Below are 17,656 nucleotides of genomic sequence, written 5' to 3'. Positions count from 1 at the left end.
CTAAAGCATCCGATCTTCTGTGTTGGTGCGTGGTGACAACAGCACGTGCCTGCAGCAGAATTTATCTGCTGCAGCACAGTAGCCACGGCTGCGAAGTCTGGAGGGGTGCCAGTGCGCTTGGAGCTATTGTACTGGACCTTCAACCAAAGCTGCTGTACGCCCAGAAACTCAGCCAAACACAGAGAAATCCTCAAAGTGAAATTAAACCTCCAAGAGAGAAAAAGAAGACATGTGCTAGAAAACTCAGCTGTATGGCATTTTGACTCCCAGCTCCAGAGGAACATCACCTTGCTCGGCTGTCCCTCAGGCAGGGCTCTGACTATCTTATTTGGACTCGTACTTTCTGATAGATCAACGTTCTGTGACTTCTTGGGATGTGTGTGGACAGTGGCAGATTTAGGTAAAAATTTACAGTGGCAGAATAATGGCTTCAGCTCTATACGTGTTCATTAAGAAAAACAGTTTTGAAAGGGCCTTTCAGGCTAGGGCTACACTATAAAGCCTTGTTGCTTTACCTGTTCTGAAAGGTTCATATGACTGGGGGGAACAATCTATGTGCGCCTAGCTGTAGCAAAATTTAAATCGTCAAGCCATCAGGACGTAGACTGGGCATGTTTGGTCATTTTACAGGTCCTGCCGTAAGACAGGTAAGAAGAGACAGGGAAGAAGCCTGGCTGCAGGTTCCCAGAGGTTTGCCCTTACTCTGAAGAGCTGTGTCATTGATTTCAGTAGGAGAAAATAGAGCCCTTGTATACATGATTATAATCTAAAACTTGTTCTGAGCAGGTATTAAACTGGATAATCCAAAGGACAGTTTTGGCTTTCTGGCATTTGCCAGAGTGGGAAAGAATATGTCAGGAAAAAAAATCACACCAAAATTTTCCTACTACTTACATTTTTTCCCTAAGCCATCACCAGCCACTCTCTGTTCCCACCTCCTCAGTGACTTCTCATGTTCCTACATAGCCAGAGCAGATACTGCTGCGGTATTTGGGGTCAAGGTGCATCTTCTTTAACTACATATATGAAAAGCAGGTCTTGGTTCCACAGCAAGTTCCTCTCCTTGCCTTGGATCCGAGGAAGATGCAGGTCTTTGGACCTGTGCTGGGAAATCCCAGGGAGGTGTAGATGGGGGACGGGGCTGATCCAGGCCTCTCGCAGGCCTGCGGATGGGGAGAAGGGGTGAAGGGAAGGCAGATGGGCACCTCCCAAGGTTGGAAGAATTGAGCAGATATTCAAGCAAAACCTCACAGGCAATTTCTTCCAGCTAATCCCTGCCATAATTTTTCCCACAGAAAAGCTGAGCCGGTACATAATTTCCATGAGATGGAAGGCCGTTTTATCACTGCTCACTTCCCAGAGGTCTTAGACACTCGCTTTTAATCATATAGTGTATGCTGACATCTGGTGGCATTCAGTAACCAAATCTTCATTAAACAAATAAGTTTCGGTTTTAAGGAGTCTGCATTCTTATTTTCCCTTAGTTGGGTCCAGAAACTGAGAATTCCTCCCAGACCGTCTTAGGCTGGGGATTAGTCCAAAGCACACGTACGGGACTGGCATGGTCCTGGATCTCTTGCAAGACACTCACATGGGCACTTGCCCTCAGGTAAGGAAGGGACTGCCTGCCAAGTGACCTGACTGCATTCAGACACAGTCGTTCCAGCACAAAACAGAGCAAACGGCATCTCACCATTTCCCATTCTGAGCACAGAGAATCACTGCACTAAAAAGGAGTGACGCAAAACGACCATGGGCTTTAGGAGGAACAGAGTCTTAGGTGGTAACATTTCTCCTGTAATTTATTTTATCTTTATTTCAAATTGGAGAAAAAGAAGCAAAACAGCACGTATGAACAGCGAGTGAGATGTACCAAAACCTTGTTTCATGGCAAGTGAGAATAAGTAGCATGGAGTCAGCTGTCATGGTTTAAAAGATATCCATGATGTAGCTGTTCCATTAAAATTTGGAGTAAAATCATGTTTAAATTTCACTTCCTCCAGTCATTATCCTGCTTTTGATTAGTTTTAAGAGCAGTTGATGGTCTTGTGATTTGAAGATTTTGCATTTTAAATTTTGTGTACATGGTCTGGAATTTTATGTGAAATTGTGGGTTTGATCTTTGACCTCTGTTTACTACAGTCCTGATTTGCCACTAATTTGATAGCAAGCCATAAGGGCCTACTGTAAACAAGCTGCTCACTTTACATAGCTATGTTTGGCTCCTAAATGAAGAAGTATGTATGGAATATACTTTGGGTACTGTAGCCTCCTAAAGAAATAATAAAAAACACATCACTGCTTAGCTCTCCAGGTAACATTTACATTTGGAGAAAATAAGTTGCATGTTTAATAGAGAGATAAAATACAATTCTTATCCATCTTAGGTTTGCTTGTTTTAAATTGTTCTTTAAAGTATTTGAGAGCTCAGGCCATCTCTTTTGAAGTCAGTGGGAACTTTGCCATTGATTTTAAAAGGATCAGGATTAAGCCTAAATTGGTAGGGTCTAAAAGGCAAAAATTAAAATGTCCAAAGTCTACAAATCTCTCACTGACCCACCATCCAGAAAGGCAGGACAAAAGCCTTCTCCAAGGTCTGTAATGTACATCTTGATTCCAGGACTCCTGTTTTTCCTACATTTGTAGACTTCAAGATGGAAAGCAACTTCCAGTCAGGACTGTAACTGATAGCATATGGAGTAGGACATACTTGCACCATGGACTTGTAAAGTTGCTAGGGGAAGGGAGATGAAAACTGCTTGTAAAAATCAACAGACTGTCTGCATACATCTTCCACAAGTTGTCCTGTGCTAACACTACACCGTATACCCTTGCCTGCAACCCACCCTGGGCAAATTCCCCAGCTCACAGGTTCAGACCTTCAGGTATGGTCTTACACACAGTAACTGACCCAGCAAAGATCTGCTGGTGGACATTTAACTCAGAAACATTTCTGATCATCCTGCACAAGCTTGGCACTTTTTGCACTGATCTGGCACTAGCAGCCATGTCCTCTGAGCAGCAGGTAAAAGCAAGGTTTTCGACTTTCTCCTATATCACCCAGCTGGGACCATCAATCCCAGCAGTGAAGTTCGCATCACCTGGGCTCTATCGTCACAGTGGAGAGCAGATGGTGGTGGGAACACCTGGGTACCCTGGAGGAAGGGCTGTTTTCCTATTTGGCAGAGGAGGAAACTGTAACCTCTTTCATTTTCTGGCTTTAGGGAGTCTTGGTAACTGTGACCAGAGCCCAGTAGTCAAGGATATGGACTCTTCTCCGCTAAGTGTGGTTCATTTACAGTCACGAAGTGTAAGCTCAGAGAAGTGATGGGACATGGGCAGGCAAACACTAAAGGCCCTCTTGTTTCCTCTTCAGACACCCAAGTGCATTGAGTATCTGAAATGAAGTGACCCTGGTGACAGGTCAAGCTATCCATGAATGACTTCAGGAGCCTAAAGCGACTAGAGTTAGGAAACTACATAATGACCCTGTTGGCTTATGTGATCCCAATATCAGACAAGCCAGAGTTCAGGGAGACACGTGGATCAAGCATTTTCCCAGATCATCTAAACCTGAGGTTGACAAAGCACCATTGCAGTCTCCAAAACCTTGTGACCCAACAGAGGAACATCATCTTCTGTTAACAAAGATCCATGCTTGGCCAAAGAATATCAGGCAGAAATTCAGCATCAAAGTGAGGGAATCCATGCAATTAAAACCCACAATAGTCCTTCGTGTCTCCATTGCACAGAAGTAACCCAAACTGTTAAGAGCCTGATGGGAGCCACTAGAGAAGGTGGATGTCATTTCTCAGGCTGTGTAACCCCTTCTCTTCTACCCCAAAATGACTGGCAATAGAATGGGAGGAGTCAAAGATTGCCACCTTGCAGATTACTTAGTTTAATCAACCTTGAGATTTGCTAGCAAACCAACTCAAGCAGCATCTACTCTATCTTCACAGGTGCTGCACTATCTATCTCCTGCTGTGTGCTACTTGGAGGGAGTGAGATGCTGCTCACAGGGAGAATCAGTCCTGATTCTGATTCTGATGTGGGTCAGCCACCACAGCCAGGCACAAACCTGTACTGCTGTTGCCTTTGCCAGGGTGTAAAGACAGACAGAGCCAGCAATAGCAAGTCAGGTCACCTTCCTGAAGAGACTTTCCCTGAGGTATTTCTTGAGCTACCCCAGATTCCCCACAGTACAACAAAGACAACAACCAAAAATACACACGTAGGGAATCATATATGGTGCATTCTGAACACACCCCCATTGATGTGATCCTGACTCTGGTGCCAGATCTCTGCTGTGCTGTTTCGCTAATATATTGTGGTGCCCACTGAAAACACCTTATATTTCCATGGTTTGAAGTGGCTCTAGTCCATTCTGCTGGCCTACCTGGCAAAGGACACCCCTGCTTTGAAGGACCCTCAAACAGAACTCGGCTTTGGGCAGAAGCTTGCAGCACAGCTGAGCTCCACTGAAAACTGAAAATAATGTTCTCAGTCAAAACATCCTGCAGATCCCATCTTCTGCTTCCACTCCATGGGACGTTTCATCAGAATATTTTCAGCGTCAGTCCCAAGGCCTTTAGTACCTTTATGCCAATCACCTCAGCATCACTTTCAGCCTGAAATCAGCAATGCACAAGTATAGGGACATTTGCACATATTGAGTTGGTTTTCTAACAGAGGGTGGTAACTGAGCAGAAATAGCTTCTAAAATGCTGTTTACTTTTGTAATAGGGCTGGCTTACAACATACAGCAAGGTTAAATTCATCTGAATAACTTTGGGCTTTTATACATGCAAGTCAATCAGAGATTTTTCATAAATAAAGGACGCCATAAGGGCCCCTGGTGTGTTTAGACAGAGTGGGCATGTCTAGACCCAGTGCGGAACAGTGATCCATCACTGCTAGATCAACTTCAAAAGCAATTCAACAAGGGCTCCACATAGACGTTTCAGAAAACCTGTTCCAATAGCTTTCTTATGCAAGAGAAAACCACAGTCACATTTGTATTTTAGACAGTGAACCAACAAGAATGAAGCAAAACAACGGCAACTGTCCTCAACAGATATTTTGGGTTGCTCCTCTCCTCCCACTCCCCTTACACTCCTTTTCAATCTCTTACCAGCTTGCACATTTTTGGCAACGGAGAACCATACTGCAGAGGTCACTGGCAGCCTGGTGAGGACCGCTGCGGCTTTTGGCTACCAAAGACAACTTCCCCAGCCTGGGGAAGCGTCGACCTCTTTGCTCCCCATTTTGAGCTGGGGCAGAGGTGACTGTGGGTGAAGGAGGCAGAGGAATGGGAGAACTTTCCTCAGCCCAGCAACCTTTGAAAACCAGTTGCTGCTTTTCCTATTTGCCCCAGGATCTGCTATCCAACAAGTGGAAATTGAGGATGACAAATAAGAACATTAGCCTGGTGTTTCTACTAAAATGATCCGCCTTGAAGTAGCTGATGTTGACACTTAAATTGTCAGCAGACTTCCAGTTTAGTGCTCCAGTTAGAAGAATGGGTCCATTCACACTTCTCTCTGAGCTATTGTTTCAACTCTCTCTAGACCGGGCAAATATCACTGCAGCAGTTTACACTCCAGTTCCACTTTAAAGGGGTTTTTTTGCAACCATAACCCAAATTGCCTAGAAACTTTTTTTTTTTAAATGTAAGCTTAGACTCTGGAAAATAATTACGCAACACTGTAAAAATAGTCTGCAGCAATCTACGTAGCCGTGAAATATTGGAGCTGGGTTTTTTCAGTGTACCTACGTATACATGGCTGCAGCTAGCTCCAGTATTTACAGAGAACTCACTGGAGCTGTGATCACAGAAACTGGTATTTCAAGTTAGGCCACAAACATGAACAAAACATTTCTTGTTATAAGGTAAGGTTTTGTATTTTGGGGTGTTATATCATCATCTAACTGAAGCACTACCCTTTCCCTTCTGCTTTTCCTCTATCACCTTCTGCCTGGTTTCAAATAACATCCTTGTGGCTAATGCAGGCACTGTTTATGTAGTCATAGAAGAGTATTAATTTAACTTCAGTTTATTTCCTGTAATTGCATGTTTCTTCCATTTTTGAACAAGTTAATCATACTGAGGGGCTGTATCCTCATTTCTCTCTGCAGTCAACTTTGCTGCTGCTCATTTCTATTAAGTATCATATCTCCTCACTTGCTGGAAGCTCACTCCCCAGCCTGCTCTCCCACTTGCTGACTTGTTCTCTTCTCTCCTGATGCATCTTGCTGATGGTAGGACCACCTACCACGCAATACCTCCGAGGTACAGTATGAGCTCTCTATAGGCAGTTATCCTGTCCAGAGCCTGAAGATGTAGTGGCTTAATTCAGTCTTTCTATGCTTCTCTAGAAGCCTATTTCTGTCTCCCATGTAATTCTGCCAAGCTCCTGCCTTGCTAGCTCCTACTCTCCATTTAAGGAGGTCTTTTAGTTGTTGTTTTCCTCGGGAGAGCTTAAGTGATTAAATCGAAACTAACAGAACAAATGGATAAAGCCACAGCCTGGGAACAAACCCATTGCCTGAAACCTCTGCAAAGAAACTATTCAGGAAATACTCACAAACGAAGAATACATGGCAGAAGTAAGAATTTTTGCAAGTGACTATATGCATATGGGAACAACAACTTCCAGCTCTTGTAACTTAGCAGTGAGGAATTAAAAATTGACCATTAGATTTAGGCACTGATTTGAAGGAGTTAAATTCCCAGGCTACCTTTTCAGAGCAGGGTGGGGCATTGGGGAAGTCAGAGAGAGAAAAAAAAAAAGGCACCTGAATACCCTGGGAAGGAGCAGCAAAACCTTCTGTCAAGGTCCCCTTGCTCTCCTATGCTACAAAAACTCCCCAGCTGAGGGTCTCCCGGTGCCCACCAGCAGCCACAGCCCTCAGCCACACACACCTGCATGCGGGGTGACCCACGCGAGCAGCCTTTCCCACGCCAGGAAGCGAGTGCCACGTCCCGGTCCTGCTCACCTCTCCTTACAGCCACCCATCCCCACTGGTGTGACAGCGCATGGCATGGCCAGTGGCTGGGGCCTGAGGGCAGGGACATGGGCATCCTCCCTGTTTCAGAGTGGGCATCAAGGAACGCAACATTTGGGGGACCAGGCGCCGGAAGCGGGACCCTCTCCGGCCCCTGGTACAGCACACACAAGGTAAGTGCCTGCTGTGCAGCTTCATGCTGGGGCCTAGAAATGAGCGGGCTCGGGGAGAGCAGGGTAATCATTTCAGCCTCTCCCCACTGTCCTCCGAAAAGCCCCCTTCCAGCACCCATTTGCTGCTGAGACCTGTGCCCTCTTCACCCCATTGTTCAGCCTGCGCCACCCTGGCTTCCCCCTCCAAGCAGTCCTTTCTGAGTAGGAACCAGGCAGAGAGCTGTGCTGTTCTGCACTAGAGCATCACTGGTTTTTGTCATCGGTGTTTCTGTTGCTGTCAGTGCTGACAATGTATTTGGGCAACTGCAAAAGAGAAGCTGAAGTGGCCCCTGAGAACTAGCAAGTTGTAGCATCTGCTAACAATAAAAATGAATTGGAGGTTGATTAAACCCTTTACCTTTTCCCTGCTTTTTGCTTCACAAACTAGGAGGCATTGGAGGATACTCAACATTCTTATTTTCACTGCATAAGAAGCAAACCACTTTTTTACGATGCAAAGTATTGGTATAAATTGTGCATAAAATGGCTTGCAACTAACCGCTCTCCTTTCTCTGCGAGCAGCCTGGTAGCGGGTCATAAGCTGGGAAAGGTCCCAAAACCTTTCCCCTCTGGATTCTGCATTTGCTACTGGTTCGATATCTGGACGGCAGGAGGCATTTCTCAGCCCCATGTTCTCAGAGGGAAGGAAAACTGTGAATTCCTGTGCTTGGGTCCCCAGAGCAGCATGACTCCTGATGGCTGGTGGCAGTGCTTCCCAGCATCAGAGCTGGGATCTTTTATGGGAGACAAGAGTGTGGAGCCAAGGGTTACTGTGGGTTTGGGAGTTACGGTGCTGGGTCTAGGAGTGCTTGCAGAGCTGCCAGAGGAAGGCAGCAATAGGGAACTCCCTTGGCATGGGAACACCTACCTGCGCATCACAGTGGGGTTATCATTTTGTTTGCAAAACATGCCAGCCCTGCTCCTGTACTTCTTGGGGTGGTTGTGCGAGGATTGCTGTGTTTTCAGCCTGGTAGTTTTCTGGGAAGACCTGAATCGTTTTTTAGTGTTGCTTGGGTATCTGCGGGCGAGGCTGATTTTCTGTGCTTCCGTTTACTTGTAAAGTTGAGGCTTTGGAGCAGGTAATGGATAACTATGGGTCATGTGTTGCTGCCAACCTTCATTTTCCCAATAGTTAAATTCTTCTGTGCACCCCCATTTTCACATTTTACATTTTTGGAAATATCAGAAACCATTTCCTCCCTTCATTCCCCGCTATCCTGGCTGTGATTCAGTGGATCAGCCCAGTTTCAGGTCTTCACACAGGGGCTCTTTCCCTTCCCCTTTTCTTGAGGCCATTTCATCCTCTTGGTTTGGTTTGAAGAGGAGCACTTTGTTTTCTGCTTCTACAAGAAACCATAACTGCACCAGCTCTCATCTGCCTGGAAACATCCCAGGAAAGCTGAGGTGAATTGCTTGCAGGGGTGGATATTTTTCAGCCCCTTCAGCCCCATGAACCATCAGGAGGTGAAAGAGTGAGATCCTCTTTCAAAAGCCTCTAGACATGAGGGGCTCAGCATGGTTTCCAGTCACAGCTGCCTAGTGCCACGTGGGCATCAGAGACATTCACGTGGCATCAGCAGATCTGACACATGCATTAGGGAAATCCGTGGCACTAGAGTAAGCCTTAAACAATGTCTGTAAACACGCAGCTCCCTGGAAGAAGTTAACGTGCCTGTGTCCACATGGCTGTGTAATATAATGCCTCCTTGTGCTGGCATTACATTTCTTTGTTTTTTTTTTAATTGGGGTTATTCTCCCGCCAGGTCCCTGATCAGGCTAATTGGTGCTAGCTGTCGGCATGGGGGTAGCAGTGGGAATGCGTGGTTCTGGGAAAAAAGGGTGGAGGTAGGAATTGGCCTTGGCATCAGCATGGATGTAGCTTGGTTGATGCTGCTCGAGGAACTGCATCTCTGAAATCTGCAACACAGGATCCTGTGCTCCCACAGCCTTCCCTGTCTCAGCCCTGCATTGTTCGTCATGGGACACAGGCGTGTTTAATGATGCAGTAAAATCTGATGAAATATGTACTTAGTTATCTAAAGTATTTCCTGACAAACTAATATTATTGTAATATTTTTGGGTCTGCTGGAGTAATGAACGTAAGAAGCCACCACATGTGGATTTGGTCTGCTTAATAGAAAGTGTATGTAATTGCTTCAGTTTAATCCTTTTTTGTTTCCCTCAGCACTTCTCAAAGGTTGTTTATTTATTTCTAATATTGTTGTTTATGGACAAAAACATTTTGCAAGATCAGCTGAGATTATTAACTACAATATTGATCTTGGTTTGACTTTGTATCAGAGAAGGAGAAAAGAGCTGGGTGGCATTGGTCAATGAAAGCTCGGGTGTAATACTTCTTCCATAACTCAGTAGTTCACAAGGCTGTTGTGTGTAGTCACTGTGTGTAGTTGTTCAAGTGCGGAAGCTAAGCTGGAGATGGAAATTCATTTCACTTCTGCTTCTTTTTTCCTCCTTTGCCTGTCTCTTAAAAACTTGGAGTTATTACTGGCTGCCCAGACACTCACCTTGAGAGATTGTTTTATTTCATGGGTTGTGGTAATAAATAATTTCGGCTTTATATTTGAGGTTTAAAATGTTGACAGCTCCTTCAGATGGATCTGTGGCCTCTTGTCCCATGACAATATATCACAGCCTGTCACAGGCCCTACGTGCAGGTGGTGAGTATGTGCAGCCAGGAAACCTGATCCTTCGTGTGGTCTAATCAGCAGGCAGTGGTGGCTGCTATCAAGTGCGATGAGAAATTCCACGGATTAAACACATGGTTGTGAGGTCTTTCTACACTGCCTTTTATCATATACATGAAATCTAGATTTCATGTGAAGTGCCACAATTAAGATTTTTAGCTCATTCTGTTCAAGGAGAAAGTCTTCAGTGCTTCAACTCACCCCACCTTGCTAAGGGCTTGATGTCTAGTGCCATTGAGCCTCAGCAAGGTTAGGGCATGGTTTGGTCCCGTTTTTTTCCAGTAGCAGCAGAGTCCCTGCTGGTACTTCTTCCGCCGTGTGGGCTGCTGCCCCTGTGCTGTGATAGACCCAGTGCAGGAGGGCAGGGAGCTGCCACCATGGGGAGGAAGATTACTTCTCCATTTCCCTTGGATGAGGAAGCACCCCAGAAACAGTGAGGGCCTCTTCAGCTGGCACTGCCACCAGAGGAAAGAGTTGTCACGGCACATCCTACAAACATTCACCAGGATATTTTAAGCACTTAAACAATGAAATTTCCAACCATAGTTTTCAATCAGGGAAAGCTCTAGAGCAAACCAAGGTGTCCATGGAAGTGTGGGTGGGAGCCAAAAGGGCAGGATGGCCACAGCGTACATGTGTTTCAACCAGGGCAGCTTTCCTCTCCAAGAAGCAACCATCAGATATTATCAGGCTATTAAAGGTGTAGGCAAACCCTCCTGGTTTTTCCACTTCAGGAGCTTTGTAGGGTTTTTTTAATGCCATTTTCTTGGTCTCTGTAGGGTACCTCATACTGCAGTCTGCTCCCTGATAGACTGCAGATGTTAACTATTTCAGGTTAATCAGTAAACCAGTCCCCGAGCATGGCAAGAGTAGAGACAAACATGTCCTCACCCAGCTCTCTGCTGTTGTACTCATCTCTGAAGACTATAGTGAAAAGTTTTTCCTCTTCCCCCCATAGCTCCTTATTCTAAAACTGTTCACTGAAAGCAAACAAGGGTATCAAAACACTGACTCTATTTCATCGTGTTGTTCTTTACCTGTCAGATTTCAGAGTTCACACAGTTTCCTTTATCTTATGGGGGAATGTGTATGGGAGAAAATGCACACTGTTTTCTTAGGTGGGAAATGTGTGGTATTTTCAGCCCTTATAAATGAAAAGTTAGGAAGAGGACTTTGTTCAGCCTTTCAAATACACCTTTTTTGAACCAGTCATAGGGAATCCAAAAGTCAAAGCTTATAATGAAGAAGTATTGCAAACAGTTGCTGCCAGAGCCGATGCATGCTCTTCTGGTGTTGTTCTGCTGTCTGGAATCCAGCAGTATTTCCATGGCTTAGTCCCCATTTAATTAAGCTCTGCTAGAAAAGGATGTGTGGCTTTGGGTCATAAATGCAGGACTGTCAGCTGGGCCAGCTTTCCACCCAAGCTTTCAGGCTCTGCCAGAGCTGTGGGTCTGATCTGCTGGGGGTTGTGCTCTGATTAGCTTTAGTGTGAGCGAGAAGCTCACATGAAAAAGTGAAATAGAGCACTGGTTAGAAAGGATCACCCATATGTTTTTTACAACCTCATACATCCATTCTGCCTTGCCAAACATCAACTGTCCCTGCAGATGTAAAGACCACAACATGTCTGGTGTGAAATGAGCTCACAGCTCATTGTGTGCTAAGCGCCGCCTCCAGGTTAAAGAAAGATCAGCTGCTGCATGGGAACTTACTCATTACTCAAAGGTAAGGGATATAAGTACAGGAGAGCCTTACCCCCTGCCTGTCCCCTTGCACGGTACCATAAGCATGTTTGTATCATCGCGACTCTCAAATTCCTTAGGGAAATGTAGCTTTTTTCGTTCAGTCGCTGCAAGCAGAGTGGGAGTAAGCCATGGAGCTGTTTATACCTCTGAAAATAGAGGACGCAGGGGATGGGGCAGCAGGTCTGGAACAGATGCCCTGGGTGGGAAAGTAGCCCAAAGACTGGAGGTAACATGCAGCTTTCTGAGCCAGCCTGAGAAGTGACCTGTTTATCTGGTTTCCACCAGGCACTACTCTGGGTCCCAGAACAGCCTGATTTCCTAGTGCTGTGCTATCGGCAGGCCTCTATCACCCTGCTTGGGTTTCTCCTACCAAGGCTGGAAGGAGTCAGGAGCCTGTGGCAGTTTCCCCCCAAAGCCCAGCAAGGTGCTGGGCAGCAGATACAGCAAACCAACTCAGCTCCACGTTTTGAGCTTGGGGCACACAGTCCCAAAGCAAATGCTATTGATGGGAGAGCTCATCCTCCATCTCTTCTGGACACTTTCATCTCTTCAGCATTGCTGGCAGACCTGTTTGAATGAGTGCTTCCTAGCCTGACAACCAACAGAAGCTGGTGAGCAAAGCCCTTTTATTTAGGCTGACAACTCACAGTTCATTTTGACCGAAGCAGTCTTAGTGGCTCCTCCTGGACGCCTCAGCCAGGACATCGGAAACAACTGCCCTCGCAGGGCTGGGGCCGTGCTGAGCACCAGTGCCGAGTGCCTGTTCCCTGATTCTCGCTGGGCTATTTTTCCCAAATCTCAGACTGTTTTCAATGCTTTCCCTCCCAACAGCTGCTATGGTAAAATGAGTTTTCAGTTTTTCTGAGGACATTAAAGAACATGTGCATTTGATTTTTTTTTTTTTAATGATTAAGGTGACAGTGAGTTAAACAGAAGCTTCGTAATTATGCTAATCTGTTTTAAGAGGTTTGAGAATGTTAATGTGGAAATTTCTAGGCAATAAGGAACATTACAATTCTTGTCATTTGTCAGAAAGTGGGGTGCAGAAGACAAATGCAAGGAAACTTGATGCAGAAGTTACACATATCCTACCTAGTGCAGAAATTAGTTTTGCTTTGGACTGCTTCAAAATGGTATTTTACAGAAAGATTGGGGGCATCGTGCAGACTCTGTCTGATATCCAGCTCAGCCACTGACTACAGGGCTTAAAACATAGGCACTGCTCTTCAGCACAGTGATCCAGAGCAGCAGAATCAGATTTAGTGTGGAGCCAGCAGAGTAGGGTGAGTGCTCCTCTTCCCTTAGTCAGCACTGAGTAGGAAATACCAGGCATGGGACAAGTCTGAATCCCTACCCTGCTTTGGAAGTGTCTGGCTCAGTGCAGCGCTTTTCCCTCCCTACCCCCAACTTCTAGACTAATCTGCAAATAATGGACTTTAAATTAAATTGGCCATGGCTACTGTGTTGATTTTGGTGTCTCACAGCCTTGTCTGGGAGTTGCAAGGTGATGTAGGGTGAACGTCTGGCTGCTCAGGCAAACACCTGTCTGCTACTGAGATTTCATGAGGTTGCTGTGTGGATCTAGGACATCGCTGCCACCCAAAGAGGTGGTATTGCTCCCATCTTGAAACTGTGCTTCTGCTGCTTCATTTGTCCTAGTGCTCATTTGACTCCTTGATGAGGCAGTTTGTCTGGCTAAATCGACAGGAAAATACTCATTGATATAATTTTTTAAATAAAAATTGCTCTTCTCATAAAATCTCACTTATGACACTGTAGCCCCTTACGATTCTGTGACCCAAAGAAGACTTTATTGCTCTTTGAAGCGGAAGTATGATCTTTCTCTTCCTATGCTCTTGAAGTCTGCTTTGAGCATTGAAAAAAAAGGTGTCTGAATCTTATCCTTGCATGTCTCCAACAGTCTGCTGGATCTGATTAACTCCTGTTTGAAGGAATCAAAAGAATCCAAATGACTCAAATAGAAATTTGACCAAACTAAAAAACCAAGGCTTTAGAAACATGAGCAAACAGCAGACTGTGCACTTCAGTCATAAGGGACATGAGGGCCTTTGGCTAACCTAGTAACTGGAGGCTGCAATTATTCCATTTGGAGTTTTGGTGACATGTATAAACTGTTGTGCTCATGTTTATAATGTCACCACAGATTGTCCTAGAAGAATGGCATTTGTTAATGTGAACAGTTGGGAGATATGCTTTCCATTCTGTGACTAATCTGGACTTTGAAACGTACTGCCAGCAGCTTCAAAAAACAGCCAGTTGGTGTGCGAATCAACGCCAGGCCTGGAGCATAGATCTTAAGAAATGTGGCAGTGATATTTGCAGAGTATGCTCAAAAGTAAATAGTCAATATCAAACCAAACAGATGTGTACTGCTTAAACTGAGGTTATACCAGTATAACTGCATTCTCCTCCATGATGTCCATGGTTGATTTACATCATCTAGGCTAGAAGCTTTGGCCTTGTTTGGTGATATGAACTGTTTAGCTCATAATGGGGAAATGAAGAGAGATTATGGAACTGTGATAGAAAGAAATCACAGGATCGTTGGAGTTTCACTCTTGGATGAGGCACGCAGTGCCTCTCTGGCTATATTCCCCTTCATATCCTGCTGTGTTCTGCAGAAACAACCCTGTAATGCAGAGACCTGTGGTGAATGCAAGGTCTGGACCATGATGAGTGCAAGGTTTGGAGGAAACTCCTCCATGTGCGGAAGCAATGACTCACAGCAAAGCAAATGCTGGCTCCTTGGACATGGCTTCTTCATGCTGGCTGAGGTGAAGTAGTAACATAGAACTACATCTCCTTTTGTGGACAAGCCTAGCTCTTGCTGACATTTAATCCCCTAGAACCAAATCAGCTTCATGGAAGCTAAAATCTCCACCAGAGTCTTAGCTAACATGTCCAATGACTTAACTGTCATCCTGCTCAAAACAAAGTCATTTTGCCAGCTGATAATGGATTACATTTGAAGCCTTTTTCTTCAACAGCCAAGGATATCTCCACTGGAAAGAGGTTCCTGTGAAAAACAAGCAAAATATGGGTTTTGTGTACATAACAGACTTGTACCCAGATAGTTAACTCCCAATTAAAACCTACTTTATTTTTTGGGGGCTCCAGCTTGGGAGTAAATGGATCGTGACTCCATTTACTTTGTTTTATGACTCTAACCTACTATTTCTTAATGTTCCTCTTCTGTTTTTTTTTTTGGGGGGGGTTGGGTTTGTGGTTTTTTTTCTTGCTTTGGAATTGTCACAAGGTTTTTGTATTTATTGACTTCTAATGACATTAATCTCTTTGCTCTGTTTCTCTCTCTTTCAGTGACAGTCTTTTGCTCCCTGCAGTGACTAAAGCACCATGAATATTATCATTCAGTGTCTGTGTTATCATGCAGCAATGACTCAGTCATCATGTCAAGATGATGGAGAGCAAAGCTTGTAGTGTCTGCAGAAGCTTCAGTCAAACAAATAATAGCTTTCATCTGATCAAGACTCTAGCTCCATCTCTTGACTATTGTACTGGTTTTGGCTGGAGTTAATTTTCTTCATAGTAGCTTGTATAGTGCTATGTTTTGGATTTGTGATGAAAACAGTGTTAATAACGTGGGGATGTTTTAGTTATTGCTGAACAGCGCTTGAACAGCATTGAGGCATTCCTTGTTTCTCATGCTGCCCTGCCAGCGAGTAGGCTGGTTGCACAAGAAGTTAGGAGGGGACGCAGCTGGGACAGCTGACCCCAACTGACCAAAGGGATATTCCATACCATATGACATCGTGCTCAGCAGTAAAACCTGGTGGAAGAAGGAGGAAGGGAGAGGACATTCAGAGTTATGGCATTTGTCTTTCCAAGGAACCATTATGTGTGACGGAGCCCTGCTTTCCTGGTAATGGCTGAACACCTGCCTGCCAATGGGAGGTAGTGAATGAATTCCTCATTTTGCTTTGCTTATGCATGCAGCTTTTGCTTTACCTATTAAACTGACTTTATCTCAACTCATGAGTTTTCGCGCTTTTACCCTTCTGATTTTCTCCCCCATCTTGCTGGGGAGGAGTGAGCGAGCGGCTGTGTGGGGCTGAGCTGCTGGCTGGAGTTGAACCACAACAACTACACGTCAGAGGCTACTAGGACAAACTAAAAAGCAATGAGTGGTTTACGAAAGCATACAGATGATAGCATCTGACTCAGGAAAAGAGTGCTCAGTTCTCCTTCATTTTTTTAATTCCTGAAAGGGAGTAGACAGAATTTATCTTCATGGCCCCATCTCTATAGTAACCCCTGTCAAGAAGAAACTTTCTAACTATTATATCCCATACTAACACTAAAATACTGGAAAAAAAGACATCAAGTTCTATATGGGAGAATCCACATAAGGTACAGTTGCTGAAAGAGCAGTAATACTCAAAACTGGGAAAAAACCCCACCACCTTGTTATCTCTTTAAGTGCAACAGAGAATATAAAAAGGTGATAAAGGTACCTAGAAGGGATCATCCAGCTAAACTGATTTCTGTTTTCTGCAACAGAAGGCAACTATGTAGTAGATGTTTTGGATTATTGTGAATCTTGGCTTCTTGTGGGTGTCTAGAACACCCACTATGAACTAGAAAATGGTAACCAATACTTTAAATCAGGTTACAGTTTGTAGTAAAAGATCAAAATGCACAACTGCAATGTGTCACAGGGCGACAGCTGGGAAAACATGAGCCCATTGCCTATATCTCAGGCCCCTGCAAGAAATTTGCATATGAGATCATTTCTTTAAAGAGTTTATTTGTTATCCCCAGATTTGCATCTTAAAGCTTTGACCAGAAGCATCTGCAAATTAAATGCATCCAGTTGTGTGTTTGTGTGTGTATGCACCCATATACATACATGTGAATATTTTAGAGAGTGCAAGACCTCCTGTTTTTAAATCATCACTGATAATCTAGCAGTTGTTTATATTTAAATGAATAATGTTGCTAACCAGAAGGTTCTGCCTTCTGGAGTCCAGTCATTTTTTTTTCATTAGGAACTATCTGTAAATGATTAACACTCTCTGTGGAAATGAAACTAGGAGAGCCAAGTGCGTGAGGTACAGGAAGGAAAGCAAGGAACTAATGTACAGCACCCCTCCTCTGTAGGAACAGCAGACTGGAAGGGCCTTTGAGCTGCCCATTCCCCTGCCATAAAATCAAGTAATTCTTTTAACAGATGGATCAAACTTCATTCTAAGTGCAGTCAGATCTGTTCTTTTTCCCTTCCCCTGTTGTTACTCCTGTTAGAAACTGTTCTGAAATGCCACTGGCTTGGAAGTGTCCTCATTTCCAGCCTACATTTACCCCTGGCCTGCATGTGTGACACCGGGGTTCAACAGCTGAGCATGTTCATTCGGGTTGTGATGTGGAGAAGCATTTTCTGTGCATATCAAAGGGAGGGTTAGTTATAGCTAACAGAGGATTAATTGAGACAGGATGGGAAACAAACCTGCCTTTTTTGGAAAGTGATGCTGGAGAGGTGCATGCTGGAAAAGACATGTCATTCCCCCTCTCCTCTCAGTTGGTAAAGGGACATTTTTATACAAGAGTTCTTTTTAGGATTTGGTATATAATATATTAAGCTGGCTACATTGCTGTCAGGGTTTTGTGTATCATCTGATTTAAGTGGAATTAGAAATAGTTCATTTGTACTCCAGCAAGACTTACAGGACAAGTACAAGGAAGTGATCGTGCCCCTGTACTCGGCACTGATGAGGCTGCACCTTGAATACTGTGTTCAGTTTTGGGCCCCTCACTACAAGAAGGACATTGAGGTGCTGGAGCGTGTCCAGAGAAGGGCAACGAGGCTGGTGAGGGGTCTGGAGAACAAGTCTTATGAGGAGCAGCTGAGGGAACTGGGGTTGTTCAGCCTGGAGAAGAGGAGGCTCAGAGGAGACCTCATTGCTCTCTACAACTCCCTGAGAGGAGGTTGTAGCGAGGTGGGTGTCGGTCT

The 17,656-nt window shown here is 44.7% G+C and overlaps 1 protein-coding gene across 1 annotated transcript in view; it reads left to right on the top strand.

Annotated features, from left to right (window-relative positions):
• Positions 1 to 7,076: 7,076 nt before the first annotated feature.
• Positions 7,077 to 17,656, top strand: part of NIPAL2 (NIPA like domain containing 2) — a 54,797-nt gene continuing 44,217 nt past the window's right edge. Inside the window, exon 1 of the mRNA XM_009275515.1 lies at positions 7,077 to 7,181. Coding sequence (XP_009273790.1) covers positions 7,077 to 7,181 — 105 coding nt within the window. The remainder of the gene's footprint in view (positions 7,182 to 17,656) is intronic.

The sequence above is a fragment of the Aptenodytes forsteri genome, unplaced genomic scaffold (genome assembly GCF_000699145.1).
Source record: "Aptenodytes forsteri isolate BGI_AS27 unplaced genomic scaffold, ASM69914v1 Scaffold208, whole genome shotgun sequence".
Taxonomy (NCBI): Eukaryota; Metazoa; Chordata; class Aves; order Sphenisciformes; family Spheniscidae; genus Aptenodytes; species Aptenodytes forsteri.
This window is presented reverse-complemented; position numbering and strand designations above follow the sequence as displayed.